Raw genomic sequence first — 26,570 nt, 5'->3', positions numbered from 1 at the left:
GGCTACGCAGACGCTATCTGCGACACCGTCTGCGAGGACTGCGTTGTCAGCATAAATTGGCCTTTACTGAGCAACCAGGGATAGGCTAGATTATTTTTTATGTGATCTGTTTGATCTCCTAAGCATTTTCCTGGTGGCATTTGTGCGATAGTGGGCTCCAAGTGAATGTATATGGGTCCGTCTCAGAAACTGGTCTCTCATTTGGGACGTTATGGTCAAAAAATACATTTTCTAATTTTACTATTTTTTTTGCATTTACCCAACACTCAATGTTTCTTTTGTCATGTTTAATAAGAACAAAGATAGTATTTTGCTTTATCTGGCCTCCACTGTGGAAAATTTTTTTATTACAATTCAAATGTTTTTGTAAAATTGATTTACATATGGGCGGCACGGTGGTGTAGTGGTTAGCGCTGTTGCCTCACAGCAAGAAGGTCCAGGTTCGAGCCCCGTGGCCGGCGAGGGCCTTTCTGTGCAGAGTTTGCATGTTCTCCCCGTGTCCGCGTGGGTTTCCTCCGGGTGCTCCGGTTTCCCCTACAGTCCAAAGACATGCAGGTTAGGTTAACTGGTAACACTAAATTGACCGTAGGTGTGAATGTGAGTGTGAATGGTTGTCTGTGTCTATGTGTCAGCTCTGTGATGACCTGGCGACTTGTCCAGGGTGTACCCTGCCTTTCGCCCGTAGTCAGCTGGGATAGGCTCCAGCTTGCCTGCAACCCTGTAGAAGGATAAAGCGGCTGGAGATAATGAGATGAGATGATTTACATATAAAATAACTACATCATGAAGAATTAAAGCCCCTCCTTCACAGATGAGTGAAAATATTGAATAAATTTCCTCTTTTTGATTGCTTGGGTTAAAAATGCCAAGTTATGATGACTGAATTGATTATTCACTTAAATATGAATAATATGATACATTTTGGGGATTTGATATGGTGAAATAGGACACAATGGAAAAATCAAGAACACACCGGAAAGATGAGAATAACGGTGGTGGTAAAAGAACAGCGACTGTACCGGCTGAAGGTCGCGCGGGTCTCTGCTGTGGCGCGCGAGCAACGGGACATCACTACCGCACCGGACGGAGCGCGAGGCAGGGGCGGGGCAAAATGACTGGCCGTAGATTCTATCAAAAGTTCGATCTAAATTGACCATGGTTGCAAAATATTGGCCAAAAATACGCAAACACTATGAAATATGAAAGTAAGATGAAAAAGAAACATTCTATTGCCTTATACTGCAAGACTAAAACAAAATAAAACTGTCAAAACTCACCTTTTCAGTGATAACGTCTGAAAAGATCACTTGTGTAACAGAAAGACCGCAAATGGAAGCACGATCAACTTCTAACTGTTGGAGTGGAAAATTCCATTCTACACATGCAAATTGTTAATGTGTGTCCTTTCCTGCACACAAATAACATGCGACGGTAAAAAATAGACCACAACTCATTTTATAGCTCAGAAATTCATACAAGACCAGCTATCATCGTAACATATTCTGTAAGAAACATATTCTATACCTAACTTTCAGCTTTCATTTAAAAAAACAAAATCGCAGATTTATAACTAAATTTTTATATGGCGTAGTGATTTTAAGTTACTACTTTTGGTGAGGTAGTGACCTTGACCCTGAGGCTTTCCATTTGGATCAAAACACACGATCGTATTGGTTTTGGGTATGCGGAAAATGGAGTTACAACGGTGATCAAATATTTTGCATGATGTTTTATTACAGTTATGATTATTCCATGAGCGCACCAATCCTTAGGTGTATAAAGTTACAACTTAAAATACAATTAGTGATAACTGTAGACTTTTCAGTGGACTACAACCTTTTTAAGGGAATGCGATGTAGTCAACCATTTATCATGTCCCAGATCAAGCCGCCATTTTTCCACAAATTTGCAGAATTTTTGCCAAATTCTGAATATTCACATCAAAGATTTAGTTTTGTCTGTATTATTTATTTCATAATTTTATTTCAAATTAAAACCAACATCACCATTCAAAACCATATAGTTTATTGACTGTGAGTATATTATTGGGGTACCCCCACAGTACCCAGTTTCTGAGACAGACCCATATGTGCCAGGTACATCACCCTGTCAGTCGGTGTGGAAGTAAAAAGCATTAGATTGACATAGTAGTAGTAGTAGTAGTATAGCGTGATTTAAAAATGTTTTAAAATGATAAATCTTTCTTTACAGTCCTGTTGTCACTTTTATTTTTGCTTTTTTGGCTACCTGATTGAGTTTGGTGCAAAGAAGAAAGGGTCTGGATAGAGTTCTTTTAGTCCCCCATGATGAACATGCCTGCAGCTATCAAAAAGGCACATTGCTTCTAAATACTTCCAAAATCATGTACAACACCAAAGGCATATTGAGAAATACATACAGTGTAAATCATAGCGGTACAACCAGAAACTAGGATGCAGGCATTAGTCAGAGCCACTAGTTCAGCAACTTGGACTGAGAGATGATCAGGGAGATGACCTTCAGCTATCACTGTGTGATGAGCAGACATCCCATCCAGCACATGTGCATTCATTCAGGACTTGAGCTGAACCATCTGTTGACAAGTCAAGTCTAGATTTTCCATAGGAATCTCAGAAACATTTGAAAGTAGTGCGTGTGAAAGTATCACCCAATCGTGATCACTCAATACCCTCTCATCTTGTGTATCAGACATTTTAGTCATCGTTAAGGATGAGGGGTTGGTGACCTTGGTCCTTTTCAGTTTAACATTAGGTGCTGTGTAAGCATCAAGCCAATTTGCCCCACCTTTTGGAATTGTGATCACACAAGCTGAGGACAACAGAGGAAGAACAGCATTTGGACAATGTACAGCGAGATGTGTTAACGCTACTCGAGCACAGGTAGTAACAGTTAAATAAGTGGCATAAACAACATGGACCAAAACCACTAGCATTATTATCCAATTTGGCTGAGTATGACTGAACGGAACACAGTCAACATCATGGTCTTGCATTAGATATGAAGTCATAAACCCATCATGCGCATGCATGTGCAGAATGAAGGGTAGCTTGGATTGTCTAAAACCTAAAGCAGGAGCAGATGTGAGACCAGTTTTAAATTCTGTAAATGCAGTTTTGGCCAATTCAGAAACCTGAATGCTGTCTGTCTCTTTCGGAGATCCCTTTAACAGATCATATAATGGCTGAGATATTTGGGCATAATCCTTAATTCATGGGTGACAGTAATTACACATGCCGAGGACAAGTAAAGCCCTTCTTTTATTGACAGTGTGGTGAGTATACACACGGCTACAGTTTGATCAGGGAGAATGGATCTCTGTCCAGCTGTTACTGATTGTCCTAGAAATTGAACCAGAGCAACAGCTAATTGAGCTTTAGCAATATTAGAATTTATGATCATGTACATTAAGATACATGAGCAATACCAATATTTCTGAAGCCTGAACTGCAAGAGCAGGGTGTTTAGGTTTACCAAAATCCAGTTGCAAGTGTAATCGTGAAATAACATCAATACTTAAAATATAGCTGTTAATCTGCACTGCCATAAGAGAACTGTCAAGGAACTTGGGACCAAAACACAAACAAATAGGTTCAGTTCTGTAAGTGTAAGTGTCATCAACTTGGTGGCATTTCCGGTATGACAGCTCAGTTCATCGATTCGGCAGCTGTTCTGGCAATTTTGTAATGAGCATACCACATCTGGGGCAAAAGAGGATGTCAGTTTGACATCTTAATGGCCTGTATGCCTGGGTCAGCCTTGTCAAGGTCAGCCCCTGACCCTACCAGTCATCAATTGACCAGCTGGTACTGGTTTTGGTGGAGATGATTTGTGTCACTATGTGTGTCCACTCTTCACCGTGTCCAGCCCCAGGACGCAAGCATGGAAGTGGGCAGCCTCCTTGCCCACTGGTTTCCAGGCCAGCAACCTGGAACCACGTGGTATCTATATCCCGCTAAAGACTCCAGGAATAAAACACTACATCATTCCTGGCGTGTAAACGGACAGCAACACTGCATCCATGATGGCCCCCAAGTAAAGCCAACCAGACCTCCTGGGCCCGAAAAGTCTAGACACACCCGGACAAAGAATATCTTTTCACAGATCAGGCTAGCCTCTTGGAATGTAAGGACACTTTTAGATTCTAACACTAGCAGGCAAGCTCCAGAAAGATGTTCAGCACTGGTGGCAAAAGAACTTAAGCGTCTCAACATCGACATCATTGGCCTCAGTGAATGCAGGATCCCTAGCACTGGCGAGTTCATTGATGGTGACTATACTTTCATTCTTTCTGGACGCCCTCAAGATCAACCTAAGCTCGAAGGTGTAGCTATCGCAATTAAATCCTTACTGCGTTCATGTGTTATCAGTTGGAAGGGACTCTCTTCTTGTGATATGACAGCAAGGCTTGTCCTCGCAAATAAGTGCCACGTAACTGTCATCAGCGTCTATGCACCCACGTTTAAGAGACCAGCAGAAGAAAAGAACCAATTTTATGATCTGCTGGCTGAAGCACTTGACCAGGTTCCCCGTGGCGACCGGGTACTACTTGTGGGTGACTTTAATGCCCGAGTCGGCAGTGACCCTAGCACCTGGCCCAACGTTGTGGGAAACTACGGCTTTGGAGCTCAGAACGAGCAGGGCCTATTGCTCTTACAGCTGTGTGCAAGATTTGAGTTGACTATCACCAATACCCTGTTCCAGCACAAAGACATCCACAAAGGCACGTGGCAGCACCCTCGTTCGAAGCAGTGGCACATGATTGACCACATAATTGTGAACCAACATCACATCTCGGATGTCCTCGACTCGCGAGTACGCAGAAGTGCCGACTGTTGGACAGACCACAAGCTGATGTGCACTCGTCTGAATCTGAGAATACATACCTCCCGTCAAAAGCGACATCATAACACCCAGAAGCGACTCAACACGGCAAGCCTCCGTACGGAAGCTGTTCAACAACAACTAGCACAAGCCCTGACTGATAGCCTCACACAACCTGAAGGTAACGTTGAGCGGAAGTGGTCATCCATTAAGTCAACAGTCTACGACACTGCCAAAGCTGTGCTTGGCACTAGGAAAAGAACACACAGAGACTGGTTTGACAAAAATGATGACGAGATCCAGACCCTCCTCACAGACAAGTATACTACTTTTAAAGGAATAATCCAGAGTGATATGCTTTCTAGGTCTATTTTCGCATTATTGGGAGTGCATACGTTGAGTTGCTACCACAATCACGTCAATCAGATGTGTTTTGAGACAGTTCGTTTTTTGTGATTTCAACCGGAAAGCTCCAACACGGCAGTACCTTACCTGAAGCCAGTACCTTACCTGAAGTTGTTCTTCTCCAGATGCCATCTTCAGGGGAGAGTCCGTAAAAGCTGAGTGCAGAGCCCATCCCGCTGGAAATGCACTCCGGATTATTCCTTTAAAGCCATCATGCAGGTTGAGACTCCAGCAAACAGAGCACGCTACAGACAGGCACGGAACAAATGCCAGCTTGTCATATGGCGACTGAAAAACGCTTGGTGGACTGACAGAGCCCTGGAAATTGAAGAAGCTGCCAAACAACACAATACCAGGAAGGCATTTGATGGCATCAAACTAGTCTCTGGCCGTAGGTCAACTGGCCTAGACCCCATTGATTCCGCTGATGGTGTTTGATTAACACAAAAGGAGGCTATCTTAAACAGGTGGAAGGAACACTTTTCCACCCTCCTCAATCAGCTCAGTAATGCCAATCTTAGTGTGCTTGACAGCATTCCACAAGCTGACATAGTAGAGGATCTCGAAGCAGATCCACTCATCGAAGAGATCTCCCAGGCCCTGAAACAGCTATCCTCAGGTAAAGCCCTTGGGCCTGATGCCATCCCAGCTGAAGTACTGAAGCATGGCGGTCCATCCCTCCTGTTGAGATATATATATATATATATATATATATATATATATATATATATATAAGTGCTGTCAAACGATTAAAATATTTAATCGCGATTAATGTCGTGACTGTCATAGTTAACTCGCGATTAATCGCAATTTAATCGCACATTTTTGTCACACGAAAAACCATTGTAATTCTCTTACCAGCATAAAAAAGTGAATGGGCTTGTTTTATACCAATGTTTTTCTTATTGCAAAGCATAACACGTCTTGACACAGCCACTGCAAACTGAAACCTAAGCTGAGCACCGGGGCTCTTCGTCCCGAGACTAACAAGAGAACCATGAGTGAAGTAATCTACTGCTTGAGTTAGTCTATCAGAGAGACAGGTTACACAGTGACGGTAGGCTTGACATGCTTGATTATAATATAAAGTACACTATTATATTAACTTTAAGTTGTTCGTTGATAAATATTGCATTGAATCTGATCTTTACTGTTTCAGCTCACTTAACACATTTTGTACTTTTACACTTTCTGCCTGTTGATGCGTCGCGCTGTCCAATCAGAGGTGGCCAAATTTGCATATTACAGGAAGGATTTCTGGGATAGCATTGAGTTTACAATTCAGAGGGATCTGGCTTCTTTAGACGCTGTCTTCTTAAAACTGAATAAATATTTAAAAAGAGCCAAATGAGCCAGTCTTTTGAACGGCTCTTTTCAAAGAACGGATCACAAAGATGCGGATCCCATCAAAGAGCCATAAATCCCATCTCTACTAGCGCGCCCTGCCCGCGTTGGTTCTTTGAGGGAGGAGGGCAGAGGACTCTGGCTGTGCGGGGCGTGGCTAGCTGCTATCGTTTTTCTAAGCAAAGTCTCTGTTCCAAGTTCCTGGCAGTTTCAAAAGCTTATGAAAAACCTACATCGTGTCACAGAGCGTTAATCTCGCAATAAAAAAATTATCGCCGTTAAAATTGAGTCAAGTTAACGTGTTAATAACGCGACATTTTTGACAGCACTAATATAATGTATATATGTGTGTATATATAGAGTCTACCTGTAATGTGCAATTTTCCGAGCCTCTCAATGAGGCAATTTTTCTATACTTTTTCACGGTAGATAATGCAAATAGCCCTCTGTATTTAATCTTTCGTTTGTCTAATTTTTATTTCAGTTTTATTTGTTATCTGTATGACATTTTCTTGCTACTGTAACACGTGAATTTCCCCGATGTGGGATGAATAAAGTTAATCTAATTTAATCTGGCCTACAATTGAAGCTTATTTACCAGAAGCACAATGTAGTTTCCATGCAGGCAGATCAACAGTGGATATGATGTTTGTGCTCAGACAACTACAGGAGAAATACAGAGAGCAAAATCAAGAGCTGCACCTTGTGTTCATTGACCTTGTCAAAGCCTTCAACACTGTCAGTAGACCTTTCATGTGGAGACTCCTTGTCAAGGTCGGGATACTTCCCAAAGTGGCCAATATCATACAGAGACTACACAAAGGCATGGAGGTGACAGTGTCGGTTGGCGGTGAATCCACCAACGAGTTTCAAGTCACAACAGGCCTACGCCAAGGTTGCACCCTGGCACCATCCTTGTTTGTCCTGTTCTTCGTCTTCGTCGTACGTCACACTACTGAGACCCTGCCACCTGACGATGGTGTAAACATCAGGCACCGCACAAATGGCGATCTGTTTAACCTAAGATGTCTACGTGCCAAGGTGGCAAAAACAACTACAGTCAGCGAACTCCTGTACGCGAACAATGCGGGTGTAGCGCGGATAATGTGTGGGTGGAGCACAGAGGACGGCAGGACAACGTTTGGAGGTAGAGAAAGTGTATTTATTAAACAACTTTTCAGTTATACTACGGCGTAAGCACACGCACACAGACACACACACAGCCTCCAATCCCGGGTCGCGCTTCCTCTGCTCTCTCTCAGCCTCCTTAAATAGGGAGCGGTTTACTGGGAAAACACACACAAAACACAGGTTAATTACCGTCAGGTGTAGCGATTCTGCCACTCACCTTCCCTGGCTCCACCCTCCTGTCACAGACCGGCGCTTGACCAGGCCCCCGCTGCCACATACCCCCACCGCCCGACTCAGGCCGGGCGCCCGTCCGGCCCGCAGCCGACTCCCCCCCCCCCCCCTTGACGGGAGAGGAAGTCCGCCACGACCATCTGCGCCCCCGGCCTGTGGACCACCTTGAAGTTGAAGGGTTGGAGTGCCAGATACCAATGGGTGATCCGCGCGTTGGCATCCTTCATGCGGTGGAGCCACTGGAGGGGCGCGTGGTCCGAACAGAGGGTGAAAGAGCGCCCCAGCAGGTAGTAATGGAGGGCGAGGACCGCCCACTTGATCGCCAGGCACTCTTTCTCAATTGTGCTGTAGCGCCCCTCACGCACTGACAGCTTGCGGCTGATGTATAGGACCGGGCGGTCCTCCCCCTCCACCCGCTGGAACAAAACGGCCCCCAGACCTCTGTCCGACGCATCCGTCTGTAACAAAAAAGGGAGAGAGAAGTCAGGGGAGTGTAAGAGTGGCCCCCCACACAGTGCAGCCTTTACCTCAGAGAAAGCCCGCTGGCACTGCTCCGTCCACTGGACTGGATCTGGCGCCCCCTTTTTAGTGAGGTCAGTCAGCGGGCTGGTGATGTCCGAATAATTAGGTATAAACCTACAATAGTAGCCAGCCAGCCCCAGGAACTGTCTCACCCCCTTTTTGGTCTTGGGCCTTGGGCAGGCCGCAATCGCTGCTGTCTTATTAATTTGGGGACGCACCTGCCCGTTGCCCAAGTGGAAGCCCAGATACCGTACTTCCACCCGCCCAATTGCACACTTCTTCGGGTTGGCAGTGAGTCCCGCCCACCTCAGCGACCTAAGGACGGCCCTCAGGTGTTGCAGGTGCCGCTGCCAGTCATTACTATAAATGATGATGTCGTCTAGGTAAGTGGCCGCATAGGTGGCGTGCGGCCGGAGGACCCAGTCCATCAGCCGCTGAAATGTAGCGGGCGCCCCAAACAGCCCAAACGGAAGTGTGACGAACTGGTGTAAGCCGAACGGTGTGGAAAAGGCCGTTTTCTCTCGGGATAATGGAGTCAAGGGGATCTGCCAATATCCTTTCGTCAAATCCAGTGTTGAGTAAAAGCGAGCCATGCCTAGTCGATCGAGCAGCTCATCAATACGAGGCATTAGGTACGCGTCGAATTTAGACACCGCGTTGACTTTTCTATAGTCCACACAGAACCGGACCGAGCCGTCGGCCTTGGGAACCAAGACCACCGGGCTGCTCCAGTCACTGTGGGACTCCTCGACGATGCCCATTTCGAGCATGGCCTGAAGTTCTTCCCGAACCACCTTTTTTTTGTGTTCGGGTAATCTATAAGGACGGCTCCGCACTACCACCCCCGGGGGCGTCTCTATGTGGTGTTCTATGAGGTTAGTGCAACTGGGCAGGGGCGAGAACACATCCGAAAACTCGGCCTGCAACTGGGCGACCTCCGTGAGTTGGGTCGGGGAGAGGTGGTCTCCACAGGGGACCGGAAAGGTACGTGATGCCAATGACCCTTTTTGGACCTCCGGCCCCAGCTCCGCCTTCTCCGGAACTACCGACACCAACGCCACGGGGACCTCCTCGTTCCAGAGTTTCAGCAGATTGAGGTGGTAGATCTGTAGTGCCCCCTCCCTGTCCGTTCGCCTAACCTCATAGTCGACGTCCCCGACTCGCCGTGTGACCCCAAAGGGTCCTTGCCACTTGGCGATTAATTTGGTGCTCGACGTGGGCAACAGGACGAGTACCTTATCTCCCGGAGTGAACTCTCTAAGGTGCATGCCCTTGTTGTACAGGCGGGCTTGCCGTTCCTGGGCCTGCCGCAAATTCTCCTGAGTTAGGTGTGTGAGCGTGTGGAGTTTTGCGCGCAGATCCATAACGTACTGAATTTCGTTTTTGCTCTGTGAAGGTCCCTCCTCCCAATTTTCCTGCAGTACATCTAAGATGCCACGCGGCTTACGCCCATATAATAATTCAAACGGGGAGAACCCCGTGGAGGCTTGGGGGACCTCTCGCACTGCAAACAACAAGGGTTCGAGCCACTTATCCCAGTTACGTGCGTCCTCACTTACGAATTTTTTGATAATATTCTTGAGGGTGTGATTGAACCGTTCAACTAAACCGTCCGTCTGTGGGTGATAAACGCTGGTGCGGATCGGCTTAATACCCAGTAGCCCATACAGTTCGCTCAGTGTTCGTGACATAAACGAGGTGCCTTGGTCAGTCAGAATCTCTTTCGGGATTCCAACCCGGGAGATGACGTAGAAGAGGGCCTCTGCAATACTGCGTGCTGAGATATTGCGAAGAGGCACCGCTTCCGGGTATCGCGTTGCATAGTCCACCAGAACCAATATAAAGCGGTACCCTCGTGTTGACCGATCTAATGGCCCGACGAGATCCATCTCAATTCTTTCGAACGGGGTCTCGATTAATGGTAGGGGGCGCAAGGGCGCTTTTGGAATGGCCGCTGGATTTACTAACTGGCATTCGCAGCACACCGTACACCACTTACGGACGTCGCCGCGAATCCCCGGCCAATAGAATCGGGCCATTATCCAGGCGAGTGTCTTATCCTGCCCGAGGTGTCCAGCCATGGGATTAAAGTGAGCCGCCTGGAATACCAATTCCCGGCGGCTCTTTGGAATTAACAACTGGGTGACTCGCTCTTTCGTCTGAGTGTCCTGCGTCACTCGGTATAACCTATCCTTCAAAATGGAAAAATAGGGGAAGGACGGGGTGGCGTTCGGCTGGAGCGTTTGACCATGGATTACTCTCACTTGGTCAAACGCGTGTCGCAGAGTCTCGTCTCGCGATTGTTCCAGTGGGAAATCCATGAGGGATTCCCCGGTAGAAAGAGGAGGGGCCGGCGGCTCCTCACTCTGTCGCGGAGATGACGTAGACGGCTCTGCGACCGCAGCTCCAGCCAAAGCGGTACCGGGACCTTCCCCCGTCAACCGGCAGGTCCCACTCTTTACTAGGCGTGCCATTAAACCCCGAAATCCCGGCCAATCAGTCCCCAAGATCAAAGAGTGGGTAAGGCGAGGATTAACCGCCACCTTCACTATCGATTTTTCCCCTCTGAAATATATGTGGACCGACACCAACGGGTAGCTGTGAATATCCCCGTGCACACACAACACCTTCACCCCTTGTGCTCCCCCCAATGCCTCGTCTTGCACCAGGCTTTGGCGGCTCGAGGTCTGATTGCAGCCTGAATCCACCAACGCCTGATATGTAGCCCCTTGTACACTTACCGGTATGCGATACGCTCTGGCCCGATCGAGGGCAGCCTCTGGCATGTCGGGGATCCGCACCACCGCCCCCACCTCCATCGCTGCACACTGTTGCTGCAGGTGGCCTGGTTCCCCGCAGCGCCAGCAAACCGGCCCGGGCCTTCCCTCTGCAGCTGTGTTCTGGGTCTCACTCACCTGAGGGGGGGGAGAGACAGGCACAGAAGGGAGAAACGGGGGGGGCACCACGGGTGCGGCGGGCAGGCTGGGGTGGAGCCGGCCCCCGCCTCCGTGGTGGGGGAATGGGGCGATGACGGGACACGGGAGGAGGGGGGGGAGACAGAGAGAGAGAAGAGGAGAGAGAAGACGATGTCATCCGTTGTCCTGCCGCCGGAACAGCCGCCAGGTGATCCTCCGCCAGTCCTACGGCCTGATCCAGCGACGCCAGGCGGTGGCACTGGACCCACTCCACGGTTCCGGCTGGTAAGCGGGTGATGAACTGTTCCAGCGCCACCTGGTCGATGATTCCCTCGGCGTCGCGATCTTCGGCCCTCAGCCACTGCCAGCAGGCGTCCCGGAGCTGCTGGCCGAACGCGAACGGGCTGCTGACTTCCTCCATCCGCAGCGCATGGAAGCGCTGGCGCTGCTGCTCCGGCGTGCACCCCACGCACTGGAGGACGGCCCGGCGAAGGTCGGCGTAGGCCAGCCGGCGGTCAGCGGGGAGCTGTAGTGCGGCCAGCTGCACCTCTCCCGTCAGGAGGGGGAGGAGGCGCGCTGCTCCATCGGCCACCCCGAGGCTTCGGCGACCTGCTCGAACAAGGTGATGAAAGCCTCAGGGTCATCCTGCGGGCCCATCTTGGTCAAGGTGAGGGGAGACGGGCCCGCGGCCGGGGCGCTGGTGGACCCCGCCGACGCGAGGAGCCACCGGAACACCTCTCGGTCTTCCTGCTGGGCCAACACCAGGGCTTCGAAGTGGCGCTCCTGCTCCTTTCGGAGCATGACGAGTGCCTGGTGCTGGCTCTGCTGAGCCGTGGCGAGGGCGTGGACCAAGTCCACGAACGGGGAGGATTCCATGGAGCTGCAGAACTGGTGCTCCACCTTTCCCGGGTTTCGGCACCACTGTAGCGTAGATAATGTGTGGGTGGAGCACAGAGGACGGCAGGACAACGTTTGGAGGTAGAGAAAGCGTATTTATTAAACAACTTTTCAGTTATACTACGGCGTAAGCACACACGCACACAGACACACACTCAGCCTCCAATCCCGGGTCGCGCTTCCTCTGCTCTCTCTCAGCCTCCTTAAATAGGGAGCGGTTTACTGGGAAAACACACACAAAACACAGGTTAATTACCGTCAGGTGTAGCGATTCTGCCACTCACCTTCCCTGGCTCCACCCTCCTGTCACAGACCGGCGCTTGACCACGCCCCCGCTGCCACAGCGGGCTTCTGCAGACATGAGCACAAAGCACTCCAACTCCTCATCAACCACCTAGACAGCGTTTGCAGACAGTGGGGCCTGACCATCAGCAAGGAGAAAACTGAGGTTTTCCATCAACAGTTACGAGATCCACCCCCTACCTTGCTAGAGGATAAAACACTCACCGTCTCTTCAAAGTTCTGCTACCTCAGTGGCACTGTTTCCAACGACTGCCAGTTAGATAAGGAAATAGAGGAAAGGATCACCAAAGCCAGCCGTACTTTTTACTCCCTTAAACCTAAGATCTGGGACCGCAGAGGAATTTCCCTCAAGACAAAGCTCCTTGTGTATAACGCTGTTATCCTTCCAACTCTACTTTATGGGAGCGAAACGTGGACCACTCTTGTAAGGCACCTCCGCAGGATCGAGAACTTCAACCAGCGCTGCCTATGCCAGCTGTTGGGAATCCACTGGTGGGATAAAGTCCCAAATGTTGACGTGCACGTGAGCGCAAGGTCTCAACCTACTGAGGTCCTTATTCGAGGCAACAGGCTGCGCTGGCTTGGCCATGTTTGTAGAATATCTGAGGACAGGCTTCCCCAGCAGCTGCTGTTCAGTGAACTGAGCACGGGAAAAAGGAAGAGAGGCAGGCCTTACAAACGGTGGAAGGATTGTATCAAGGAGGACCTAAAGCTGTTCAACATGGGAGAAGATTGGTATAAATCCTCCCAGGACGGAAGTGGTTGGAGGGCCCTCCTCCATAATGGAAAAATGATCGTGGCGATCACCCTGGCTCAGGCAGCTAGGGCAAGACGCGAAAGATGGCATGCCAGACGGAGTCGGCATCATCAACCTTGATGGCCATATCAAGATCAAGAGAGAATTTCCCCCAGTTAAACCAGAAATGGTAGTGTCAGTTCTAATTGGATTAAGCACAAAATTTCTAGCCATCTCTATTGGAAGTATTGATGCTTGTGCACTAATGTCAATCAAAAAATTGCATGCATGATCATTCACAGTGATTATCACAATGTTGTGATACAATAGTTGGCTGCAAATAGGCTGTAAGTAAGTAAAATTTATTTATATAGCACATTTACAACCAAAGTGCTTAACAATCAGTGTATGAAATAAATTTAAATTTACATAAAATCAAAATAAACTAAAATACAAGACACATTGAATTTTAGCCAAAAGCTACACAGAGAACAACCAAGGACAATAACAGCAACACTGACAGAAAATACAATACAAGAGAAAGAGAGACCTCCAACCAGAAATCGCATACAGAATCAGAGGCAGTCAAATGCAAGGCGGAAAAGATGTGTTTTAAGTAAAGATTTAAAACTAGTTAGAGATGTTGCAGACTTCAGTTCGCTTGGTAGACTGTTCCATAGCTTTGGAGCAAACACACTGAAAGCATGGTCCCCTTTCTGTGTCAAACGGGATTGTAGAGTATTAAGAAGTGCCTGTGAAGCAGATCTTAAGGATCGTATTTGGGTGTATGGACATAGCATGTCCACAACATACAGTGGTGCTAGACCATTTAAGGCTTTAAAAACAGTCAGTGCCACTTTGTACAATATTCTGTATTTAACAGGGAGCCAGTGCAGAGCCTCCACGATGGGAGTAATATGTTCCCTTTTTCTTGTACCAGTGAGCAGTCTGGCAGCTGCGTTCTGAACCAGCTGTAAACGGGAAAGGGAAGATTCACTGACTCCAGTATACAGTGCATTACAATAATCAAGTCTTGTAGTAATACAAGCATGTATAACTTTCTCAAAATCTGATTTAATTAAAAATGATTTCAATTTGGCAACTGTTCTGAGTTGGAAAAAGCTACCCTTTACTACAGCATTTATTTGTTTGTCAAACTTTAGTTCGGCGTCAAACAAAACCCCAAGATTTTTAACCTGTGTTTTAGTAAAAGGAGTTAAAGGACCCAGGTTTCCCCTCAGACGTTCAGTTTGCTTAGGGGGGCCAAAAAGAATAACCTCAGTTTTGCCCTCATTTAATTGTAAAAAACTGTGTGCCATCCAATTCTGTATCTCTAGGATGCAGTCATTGAACCCAGTTATAGAGCACTGACTACTGAGAGATAGAGGTACGTATAATTGCAGATCATCAGCATAGCAATGAAATGAGATATTATGTTTCTGAATAATCTGACCAAGGGGAAGCATATACAGGGAAAACAGTAGCGGTCCCAATATTGACCCTTGAGGCACTCCTGATGACATGATGGCAGGCGCTGAGGAGTAGGCCCCAATATTGATTCTGAAAGTCCTGTGCTTAATGTATGACACAAACCAGTTTAAAGCCATGCCCCTAATTCCAACCCAATGCTCCAGACGATCAATGAGTAAGTTGTGATCTGCAGTATCAAAAGCTGCACTCAGCTCCAACAGAACTAAAATGGAACAGTTCCCAGTCAGCATTTAGTAACAAATCATTTGTCACCTTCAGAAGAGCAGTCTCAGTGCTATGAAAAGCCCTAAAACCTGATTGGAAAGTCTCATAGATCTTGTTATTATGTAAAAAAGATGAGAGTTGGATGGAGACAACTTTTTCTAACACCTTTCCTAGAGATGGTAATTTAGAAATGGGACGGTAGTTACTCAGTATCTTTGCATCCAGATTTTGTTTCTTTAAGAGAGGTTGGACTATAGCCTGTTTAAAGTAGTCAGGAACTGACTGTACCAGTGGTTAGACTGGAGTTTATTATAGCTAGGACATCATTGCTGATTGTATCAAAGACCTCTTTAAAAAACCAAGATGGAAGTACATCCAATGCAGAAGTAGAGCATTTCATCTGAGAGATGATACGAGATAAGTTTGACAAAGAAATTAAGTCAAAATGTTCAAAAACTGCGTCAACGGACTTAAAGAGAGAGGGCCTGGTCCCAGTTATAGTGATGTTAGCTCTAATATTTTCAACCTTACTTATAAAAAATGTAAGGAAATCATCACAGATCTTATATGATGCTACAGGGCCATTGCAGGGGCTAGGATTCAAAACTGAGTCTATAGTTTTAAATAAAAAAGCAGGTTTATGCTGATTTTTTAAAATTACAGCATACAGCAGACTTCTAAAAAGAATGTACAGCAGGATGTGAGCGTGATGGAGGTAAAACCTCTGAGTGTTGGGAGGTGTGTTGTACCAGCTGAATTATTTGCCCTGCCACCTCTGGCAAGATAGTCCCACCCAGTGTTTTGGGCTGAGAAACAAGATGAAGCATATTTGCCATTCTGCTTTTTCAAGTCACACTTCTTACAGTACACATGCAGCCAATGTCCCTGTCTATAACAATAATGGCACATATCCCGCTGAACAGATGGAGTATTTACAGTACATTAGCAGTTGTTTGCAATGAAACAGACACCTGCATTTTCACATTTGAGTCTCATATGCTGTGAGGCTGCCAGCAAACTCACAGACTCACCTTGAGCCAGTTGGGCTTCAAAATTAGCAAAATTTTGCATAAGTCAGCCTTTAAACCATCAGCCCATTGACTTACAAACATGGTTTCCAAGAACTTTAGAGATGGGTCTTGTATTGAGGTTTTTCACCCACGTGACCAAGTCATGTGATGCATCGTTAGGCTGCCATTTTGGACGTCACGACTCGAATCAGTTTGAATGCGAGGAAGGCGACAAACGAAAAACATAAAAGAAAAAGGAGTGAGATGCAGAAAACACCTTCACTATCCAGCGATGTAGGGCATTTACAGGGCGAGCAGAAGGAGAGGTATTTGCAAAAATTGAGGTTAGCAGGCTTAGAGAACGACGTTTACCTGCTTCCACCAGGATTGTTCACTGACGTACGGAAGTATACGAAGCCCTCGTCTTTACCTGACTTCGGCCCACATGATCTGTATACCTATGTCGTTAAAAACCCATCGCCATACATAGGTATTGATCTGAAAGCGTATAAGAGTTTGGATGCCTACAAATATTTTGTGTCAGGCTGGGTAACATGCCTACATCAGTGGGTCGTCCCTGGAGCCGGTGGTCGCCATCTTATTACAGCTAAGGTTTGTTCACATTTTCATTTACTTTCGGTCCTCAGGATAAACAAAATGTTATTAAATGTCATTGAAATAACTTCTTAGTCTGTTGAGACATGGCCCGTTATAAATTTGCTGTTACCAGGCAATGACCAAGAACTGTATTATTAGGGTCGGTGTCTGTGTTGTAGCAGTGTACTAGCAGCTAGCTGTTAGCACTAGCTAATGTCAACAACATAGTAGCTAGTATGTTACTGTAGCAATGTTTACGTTCAGTCATTTGGATGACTGTTAAAACCTTTCAGTCTCAAGTTTTTCCTTTACTGTATTTACTAGTTTACTGTAATTATGATCCGGCAGCTATTTACACCGGATCCAGTGTAAATAGCTGCTGGAGCGCGCTCCGGCTTGCTCCCCCTCAAATTAAGCAGCGCGCTCCGGCTTGCTCCCGGAGCGCACTGCTTAATTTGAGGGGGAGCAAGCCGGAGCGCACTCCGGAACCTCGGCCGGAGCACTCCGGGAGCAAGCCAGAGCGTGCTGCTTAATTTGAGGGGGAGCAAGCCTGAGCGCGCTCCGGAACCTCGGCCGGAGCACTCCGGGAGCAAGCCGGAGCGCGCTGCTTAATTTGAGGGGGAGCAAGCCGGAGCGCGCTCCGGCAGCTATTTACACTGGATCCGGTGTAAATAGCTGCCGGATCATAATTACAGTAAACTAGTAAATACAGTAAAGGAAAAACTTGAGACTGAAAGGTTTTAACAGTCATCCAAATGACTGAACGTAAACATTGCTACAGTAACATACTAGCTACTATGTTGTTGACATTAGCTAGCTTGACCTTCAAAATGGCGGACACTGGGGTGTCACGTGACCCTGTGACATCAGGTGAAATACCTCAATTGTAACCACCTGAGGAAAATGCTGGGTATACTCCATCAAAGGCTTGTTTATGCTCTGTTGACAACCAACAACCTTATGCCAACACTCAGCACTGTCTACAAACCCTTGAATGATTTCAAGAAAACTCAGTACATTTCTCTAGCGCTCTTGTCAAAGTGAGCAAATGCTTTTCCTCTTTGTTATTATAATGAGCATTCAACTTCTCCACTTCAATAGGCAAAAAAAAATATATATAAGAGCATGTGGAAGTGACAGCCAAAGAATGCAAGTTGTACAGTTGAATTTTACATGTCATCTGAGTCAGAAATGGACCCATGCCCATTTCTTTGGGATGTTTAAAATCTTTTGCCATGCTATAAACTTGCTCAGGACTCAGTGGCTGACTTTGCCTCCGTAATGGCCATCTGGGCTACCGCAACGACTGTGGGATCTAAGTCAGGGTCATCCGGATCATAATCGTGCCTTTGAAAGGTGTTTGAGGTTTTTAAGAGTTTCAACTGCTTAGCTTTAGGTAAAGGTCGTGTCTGAGAGAGTTAATAGAACATTGGGACTGCTTACAATTTTTAGAGCAGAGACAATGGCACATTTATGATTAGCCCATTCCAGTTTATTGGCGGTTATGATCCATACAAAATTCCTTGAAATGACTGGAGTGATGGTGCAGATTTGTGGCCTCGTGTTAGCATTAGCTACATGGTGGAATGTACCTTTTTTTTTTCCCTGAAGAGTCTCTACATGGAAGAACAGTTTTAAAAAACTACCAAAACAAGAAACCCTTTGTGTAAAAAATTTTCCCAACATCAGCTTTTGGGAACAGAGTGCTGCGAAAGCCAAAGCATTTACTCTCAAAGGACTTTCCTACCTGAACTGTGGACTATAGTGGTGCTTGAAAGTTTGTGAACCCTTTAGAATTTTCTAGATTTCTGCATAAATATGACCTAAAACAACATCAGATTTTCACACAAGTCCTGAAAGTAAAGAGAACCCAGTTAAACAAATGAGACAAAAATATTATACTTGGTCATTTATTTATTGAGGAAAATGATCCAATATTATACATCTGTGAGTGGCAAAAGTATGTGAACCTCTAGGATTAGCAGTTAATTTGAAGGTGAAATGAGAGTCAGGTGTTTTCAATCAATTGGATGACAATCAGGTGTGAGTGGGCACCCTGTTTTATTTGAAGAACAGGGATCTATCAAAGTCTGATCTTCACAACACATGTTTGTGGAAGTGTATCATGGCACGAACAAAGGAGATTTCCGAGGACCTCAGAAAAAGCATTGTTGATGCTCATGAGGTTGGAAAAGTTTACAAAACCATCTCTAAAGAGTTTGGACCCAACCAATCCACAGTCAGACAGATTGTGTACAAATGGAAGAAATTCAAGACCATTGTTACCCTCCCCAGGAGTAGTTGACCAACAAAGATCACTCCAAGAGCAAGGCGTGTAATAGTCGGCGAGGTCACAAAGGACCCCAGGGTAACTTCTAAGCAACTAAGGCCTCTCTCACATTGGCTAATGTTAATGTTCATGAGTCCACCATCAGGAGAACACTAAACAACAATGGTGTGCATGGCAGGGTTGCAAGGAGAAAGCCACTGCTCTCCAAAAAGAACATTGCTGCTTGTCTGCAGTTTGCTAAAGATCACGTGAACAAGCCAGAAGGCTATTGGAAAAATGTTTAGTGGACGGATGAGACCAAAATAGAACTTTTTGGTTGAAATGAGAAGCATTATGTTTGGAGAAAATGAATTCTTATGCATTCCAGCATAAGAACCTTATCCCATCCGTGAAACATGGTGTTGGTAGTATCATGATTTGGGTCTGTTTTTCTGCATCTGGGCCAGGATGACTTGCCATAATTGATGGAACAATGAATTCTGAATTATACCAGCAAATTCTAAAGGAAAATGTCAGGACATCTGTCCATGAACTGAATCTCAAGAGAAGGTGGGTCATGGAGCAAGACAATGACCTTATGCACACAAGTCATTCTACCAAATAATGGTTAAAGGAGAATAAAGTTAATTTTTTGGAATGGCCAAGTCAAAGTCCTGACCTTAATCCAATCAAAATGTTGTGGAAGGACCTGAAGCGAGCAGTTCATGTGAGGAAACCCACCAACATCCCAGAGTTGAAGCTGTTCTGTTTGGAGGAATGGGCTAAAATTCCTCCAAGCCGGTGTGCAGGACGGATCAACAGTTACCGGAAACGTTTAGTTGCGGTTATTGCTGCACAAGGGGGTCACACCAGATACTGAAAGCAAAGGTTCACATACTTTTGCCACTCACAGATATGTAATATTGGATCATTTTCCTCAATAAATAAATGACCAAGTATAATATCTTTGTCTCATTTGTTTAACTGGGTTCTCTTTATCTACTTTTAAGACTTGTGTGAAAATCTGTTGTTGTTTTTGGTCATATTTATGCAGAAACATAGAAAATTCTAAAGGGTTCACAAACTTTCAAGCACCACTGTAGATGGTATTCCTGCCCCACCATGTCTCAACAACCCCAAGGACATCTAGTTACATACGGTAGCTATTTGCACTGTCATTTATACATTGATACTTATTTCTGTTAAAACAATATCTGTGTTTAAGTGGTTAGCATGGTCGCCTCACAGCAAGAAAGTTCTGGGTTTGAGCCCAGCAGCCGGCGGGGGCATTTCTGTGTGGAGTTTGCATGTTCTCCCTGTGTCTGTGTGGGTTTCCTCCAGCTGCCCCTGTTTCCCCCCACAGTTCAAAGACATGCGGTCAGGTTAATATGGGACAGCCTTGGGCTGAGGTGCCCTTGAGCAAGGCACCAAATTCCCAACTGCTCCCCAGGCACTGTTAGCATGGCTGCCCAATGCTCTGGGTATGTGTGTGTGCTCATTGCTCATGTGTGTGTGTATGTGTGTGCTCACTGCTTCAGATGGGTTAAATGCAGAGAGGAATTTCACAAGTGTGTGATGAATAAAGTTGTTCTTCCTGAAGTGTTATTATATGTAAAATAACAAAATATCTTGCTCTAGACTGTCAAACAATGTAAGATTTTGTTTTAATTTTATCTAATAGTGGATGTTACAATTACAAACGCTAACAGAATCAGCACATTCCAATTTTAGCTATAGTCATATAGTAACTATAATCACCCTTGTAATAATAATTTCAATAAATAGTTAATGTTCAGTTCCCTCCTCGTTTATTCTCTGTTCAAAAGGCACAACTGAGTCACACAGGTTGATTTGTGCAACACACAGTAACAACTTTATCCAAAATAGTTTTTCCTGCCCTAGTCGATTTATTTCCATTTCACATGTGTGCAGCTGTTGTAAAGTTAAGTCTGTGTAGAACACTCTCAAACTGTAGGGTCATTATTACACTCTGGCTCCATGGTGACATTTTGCATAGGACTGGGTTTCTCTGATCACAGAAACAAAGCTTCAGCACTCTCTGTTCTTAATCTTTTCTGTTTTTCTCAGGCTATATCTTGCATGTCGCTCCTTGTTGGATTTTTTTTACTGAGTTATGTCCAAGTTGTTTGTTTGGTGTCCAAGCTGGGTTTTCTTTGTCAAATAAGGAAGCTGGTTCATCTGTAAGAAAATCATTTGATTTTGTTTGAACACTTTTATGAAGAAGCTAACTCGAATGCGAGCAGAAATAAAACAAGATTCTTAAGCAAACTCTTCCATACTTCTGACTTTTTCTATTTAAAAAAAAAAAAAATCAATTTTAAATAGAATCGCCAATTTCTCTGGAGTTTTCAGGCTTAGCTCCTCTCGTCATGTTCTCTTTAACCACTAATTTCTTCATTTTTCTTGAAGCATTTGCTTCTCTTTGTTAACATTTTTCTTGATAATGGGGAGACGGTAATACCTTTTATCCATTTCCCTATTTGAATTATTTGAACAACCAAAAACAGCACAAAAATGAACCATATTGAAGACAGATTAAGCCTTGCTTACACGAAAGACAGTGTCTGTTTGATCCCAGGTGAAATTATCATGTGATACGTGATGTTATGCACAAGGGGTCTATATACAGATGTTATGCTACACACTCTAGACAAAGAATATCCAAAGCTGCTGCTGTTTCTTTTTCTTCTTCTTCTTCTTTTTTCAGCTGCTCCCATTAGGGGTCGCCACAGCAGATCATCCAATTTATGATCCGCGTATTTGATTTGGCATAGGTTTTACATCAGATGCCCTTCCTGGCACAACCCTCCCCAGTCTATCTGGGTTTGGGACCACTAAGGCCCTGTCCACACGGCAACGGATTCAGGTGAATCTGATAAAATTGTTTATCGTTTCGGCCCGGCGTCCACACGGCACCGGCGTTTTGGGTGCCCCACAACGATATTTTTTGAGAACGGGTTCCAGAGTGGAAAAATCTGGCAACGGCACCATTGCGAAGTCGTCTGGATGAGTAGAACGGATTTGTTTACGATGACGTCACAACCACATGACTAGAACAAGCAGCACTCTCACTGTTTTGTATGAACCACTGCATTGCATTCACTTTTGTATACAGCTTTTCTTTTAAATAAACAAGTAACTGAACCATTTCTTGAATTTCTTTTTTTATTGGATAAGACTGCTTTTCAAAATGTTCACACACAATATAAAAAGTTATATAAATTATATAAAAATGCTTTTCAAAATGTTCACACACAATAAGAAAATTAAGTTATATAAAACTATGCACACTAATAAAACTAATTTGTACACACAGAAGGCACGATTTCCACGCGTAGTCGCAGCCATCTTCTTCTTGTTGTGTGTTTGTTCCTGACAGTGCTTCACACCGGGTAGAAGAAGGGGTTTATGCGCATGCGTCTACTTCTTCTATTGTTCTGGTGTCTCCGATGGGACCATCTTACAGCGCCCCTAGAGGTGTGGCATGTGTATTGCATCGTTTTCAGCAAGCATTGCGTTGCCATATGTACCTGATATTTTACTGATCCGTTGCCCATGTGGACGCGATATTTTTTTAATAAAATCTCGTTGCCGTTGTCGTGTGGATGTAGCCTAAGTATGCACTGGCTTGTGCAACCCCGGTGGCTGGGTATTTTACCTAATCTGCATGTCTTTGAAAGAATACCCAAGGCTAATTACGAGGATAGCCTTCCCATGTTTTTACACGAGGTTTCCAAAAAACATCCCGTAATCAAAAGTCTACGAGGATCCCCAAAATAAAAACGTCCCATGCCTCTACACGAGGATTACCAATAACATAACCAAAATAATAAACAAGTGGGTTTTTTTTTCTGAGACCTCCAACCAGGCGGAAGTCCAACCAGTCAAACTAATCAATTAAAAGAGACCCCTTACCTGATTGGGAGGTCCCCGTACGGGCCACCAAATTGTTAGGGTTCAACCCAGTCTGAAACGGTCAATCGGTCAACTTATTTCTCGGGACCCCCGCCTTTGTACCACCCAGACGTCTGGGACGGAACACCGCAAAAAAACAGAGAACCAGAGATCGGTTTCACTGCTGTTTAATCGCAGTATTCTCGCCAAAGATGAAAGATTACAAACACCTTTTATAACAAATTATAATCTCTCTAAACGGCTATTGTGTCTGTCGAATGTGTGTGTGTGTGTCTGTCTATGGGAGGGTGTGAGTAAGTGACATCATTTTGATATCTGTGTCTATGTGTGTGTGTGTGTGTGTGAGCAGGTCACATTTTAATTACATCACTGTTCTGATGGAATGTTCAGATATATGTGTGTGTGGTTGACTTGCGAGCAAGTGAGCAGCTTGATCTTGGGGCAGGTCAAATAATCATAACATAATAACACATTTCTGATCATAAAGGTCATTGCTTACGCACATACGGAATTTTTCAACAAAGATATGTTATAAGAAAGTAAACAAAAAATAAGAACAAACCTAAACAAAGACAAGCAAATCTCATATCAAAACAAACAAAATGTTCCCAAACAATGTCCAGCTGAGACAGAAGGTCATTTTAACTGAACCGAAGTTAATCCTTAATTTTGTCACCATTTTAATAAATTACTGCCTTCTTGGTCAAGAATAATACTTATATAAACCTAACACTAAGTTTAAAAAAAAAAAACCTGAGCAAGAACAAAATCATCATGACCCAAGCAACAGAACAGATATGTGTATATTATGAGTGAGCAAAGTACAGACACATATGCACTGAGTGAACTAAGACCCTTACTGAAATTACACTAATTGAATTGCTCTTCATGATTAAATCATTAATAATAATCAGTAAATAAAAGAAAATAATATATATGTTTGCATCACATACCAAGAACATTTCAATAGTGACCCATCTTTGAGATTATCCATTTACCGCATTTGACATGTTTGTCAAAGCTGGTTCAGTTGCTGACAATTTCTAGAGCAACTGCGGGCAACCACAAATAGGCCAAACTGTTGTGACCGGTTAGGCAGTGATGTTGCGTGAGGAAGCCTGGGGTGCTATCAGCATTCTACTTCATCCCAAAGGTATTCAGTAGGGTTAATTTCAGGGTTTTGTGCAGGCCACTTGAGTGCTTCCAAACCAACCTTGGCAAACCATGTCTTTATGAACCTCAAGCAAAGAAATTAACACTAAAATGAGCTGTTCTTGTGTGTCCCTTAAATATCCTGTAGTGTGGTGAGCAGGGGGCAGGTGTCACTATGCACCCGTCATGGTCCACATTGTGGGTATCTTATCTAAGTTACAGCACTGCTGGAATCCGCCAGTGCACCAAAAGCACCCCACACTCCACCTCTTACTGTTGCATCCTATCAGACAAGACTACCATGTATCTTTTTTTTTTTTAAATTAGAGAATATGGAGACTGCTTAGGAGTGTCATCATGCTCATTATTACAGTTGTCTTGTGGTATTATGGAGTATATTTGGTGCACTTCCTGAGCCTACTTTACTTTAACTCTCTATGTTTCTTGGTGCTAGTTAGTGAGTTTACCAATACTACTACTACTACTAATAATAATAATAATAATAAATTTTACATAGCAATAATTTTAACACTCCTTTATATTTTGTTAATTCCTTACAATTTTTTATATTTTTGTTGCATTTCTAATACATTATATTCTTTCACTGCTCCAGAAGTAAACAACGGCCTGTTGCAAGTCTTCTCCTGCTCCTTGTGTCTGCTTTCCTATACATCTCAAATTGACCTCAACAAACATGTCCAGAGCTACCACTATGAGGAGTATGTGAGACAGCAGAAATCAAGCGAGATTAAATATGAGGTCCAGGTGCCCACAAATTTCTCCAGTGATCAGCAAACTTCATCTAGTACTCTTAGTTCTAACACCTCTCAGAAAGAAATACAAAAGAAAATTTACCACTGCTCAAAGTGTGGAAGGAGTTTTACTAATCAGAGTGCTCTCAAAGCACATCAGTGCAGTCAGACTGGAGAGAAGCCGTATTGCTGCTCACAGTGTGGTAAAAGTTTTAAGCAAAAATGTGATCTCCAACACCACCAACACATTCACACGGGAGAGAAGCCATATAATTGTTCACAATGTGGGAAGAGTTTTAATCAAAAGAGCATTCTCCGAAAACATCAGCGTATTCACACAGGAGAGAAGCCACATCACTGCTCACAATGTGGGAAGAGCTTTATTCAAAAGAGTGATCTCCAACAACACCAGCGCATTCACACAGGAGAGAAGCCATATCACTGCTTACAGTGTGGGAAGACTTTTAGTCACCATAGTCATCTCCAACTCCACCAGCGCATTCACACAGGAGAGAAGCCATATCACTGCTCACAGTGTGGGAAGAATTTCACTCAAAAGAGTAATCTCCAAGTCCATCAGCGCGTTCACACAGGAGAGAAGCCGTATCAGTGCTCACAGTGTGGGAAGAGCTTTACCCTTCAAAGTAATCTTCAACTACACCAGCGCATTCACACAGGAGAGAAGCCACATCACTGCTCACAATGTGGGAAGAGTTTTACTCATCAGAGTACTTTTCAACGACACCAGCGCATTCACACAGGAGAGAAACCATATTACTGCTCACAGTGTGAGAAGTGTTTTAATCATCAGAGTCATCTCCAACGACACCAGCGTTCTCACACAGGAGAGAAGCCATATCACTGCTCACAGTGTGAAAAGAATTTCTCTCAGCAGAGTAGTCTTCATGTCCACCAGCGCATTCACACAGGAGAGAAGCCGTATCACTGCTCCCAGTGTGGGAAGCATTTTACTTATTCACTTACATTCAAGACGCACAAGTGCACTAACACAGATCCAGTACGTTATTTGAATTATTTGTCAAATTAAATATGATAATGTTTAGAACAATTGAAGAAAAAAATTTGTTTCAAAATAATCTATGTAAACTGTATTTGTTCATTTTATTTATTTTGATATTCTGTGATAGGCACTGTTATTTTAATTATTTTTATTTTAATGTTTGCTTGTCAGAACTCTTGGATACTCTAAAGATACACTTAGAAGCTGGCTTTGAACCCTTACAGTTTTGCTATTATTGCTTGGGACTGCAATTGCCATAATAACTTTAGGACTACAGTTGTCATGAACAGTTTTGTACTCAAGTCTCCATCAATGAACAGTTGATAATGTCAACAAAATAGACTTCATGTTAATAAAACTATAATGAATTTCCTAGTTACACAACTGCAATTTTTGACCATATGGGGCACACTTTTAGAAGTGAGTTATTTAGAATCATGCTATTTGTTATCACCCAGATGAGGATGGGTTCCCTTTTAAGTCTGGTTCCTCTCAATGTTTCTTCCTCATGTTATCTCTCAGTTTTTCCTCATCGCCGTCACCTGAGGCTTTTTCATTAGTGATTAAATGTATTAATTCATATGTTGAAAATCCTTATTTTTTCTGTAAAGCTGCTTTGTGACACTGTCTATTGTTAAAAGCACTAAAAAAAAGAATGAAAGAACTCTGTGGTGGCCAATTCATGTGTGAAAATTATTCCTCATGCTCCCTGAACCACTCTTTAACAATTTGAGCCCAATGTTTGTCCTGAAATATGCCTGTGACATCAGGGAAGAAAAAAATCCATTGATGAGATAATGTGGTCAGTTAGTACATTCAGGTAGTCAGCATTT

At 44.5% G+C, this 26,570-nt stretch overlaps 1 protein-coding gene across 1 annotated transcript in view; it reads left to right on the top strand.

Annotated features, from left to right (window-relative positions):
- Positions 1–26,283, top strand: part of LOC132897226 (histone-lysine N-methyltransferase PRDM9-like) — a 112,508-nt gene extending 86,225 nt beyond the window's left edge. The window contains exons 7-8 of the mRNA XM_060938693.1: positions 24,578–25,734; positions 26,260–26,283. Of these exons, the coding sequence (XP_060794676.1) occupies positions 24,578–25,734; positions 26,260–26,283 (1,181 nt within the window). The remainder of the gene's footprint in view (positions 1–24,577; positions 25,735–26,259) is intronic.
- The last annotated feature ends 287 nt before the right edge of the window (positions 26,284–26,570 follow it).

This window comes from Neoarius graeffei, chromosome 13 (genome assembly GCF_027579695.1).
Source record: "Neoarius graeffei isolate fNeoGra1 chromosome 13, fNeoGra1.pri, whole genome shotgun sequence".
In the NCBI taxonomy this organism is placed as follows: domain Eukaryota; kingdom Metazoa; phylum Chordata; class Actinopteri; order Siluriformes; family Ariidae; genus Neoarius; species Neoarius graeffei.
This window is presented reverse-complemented; position numbering and strand designations above follow the sequence as displayed.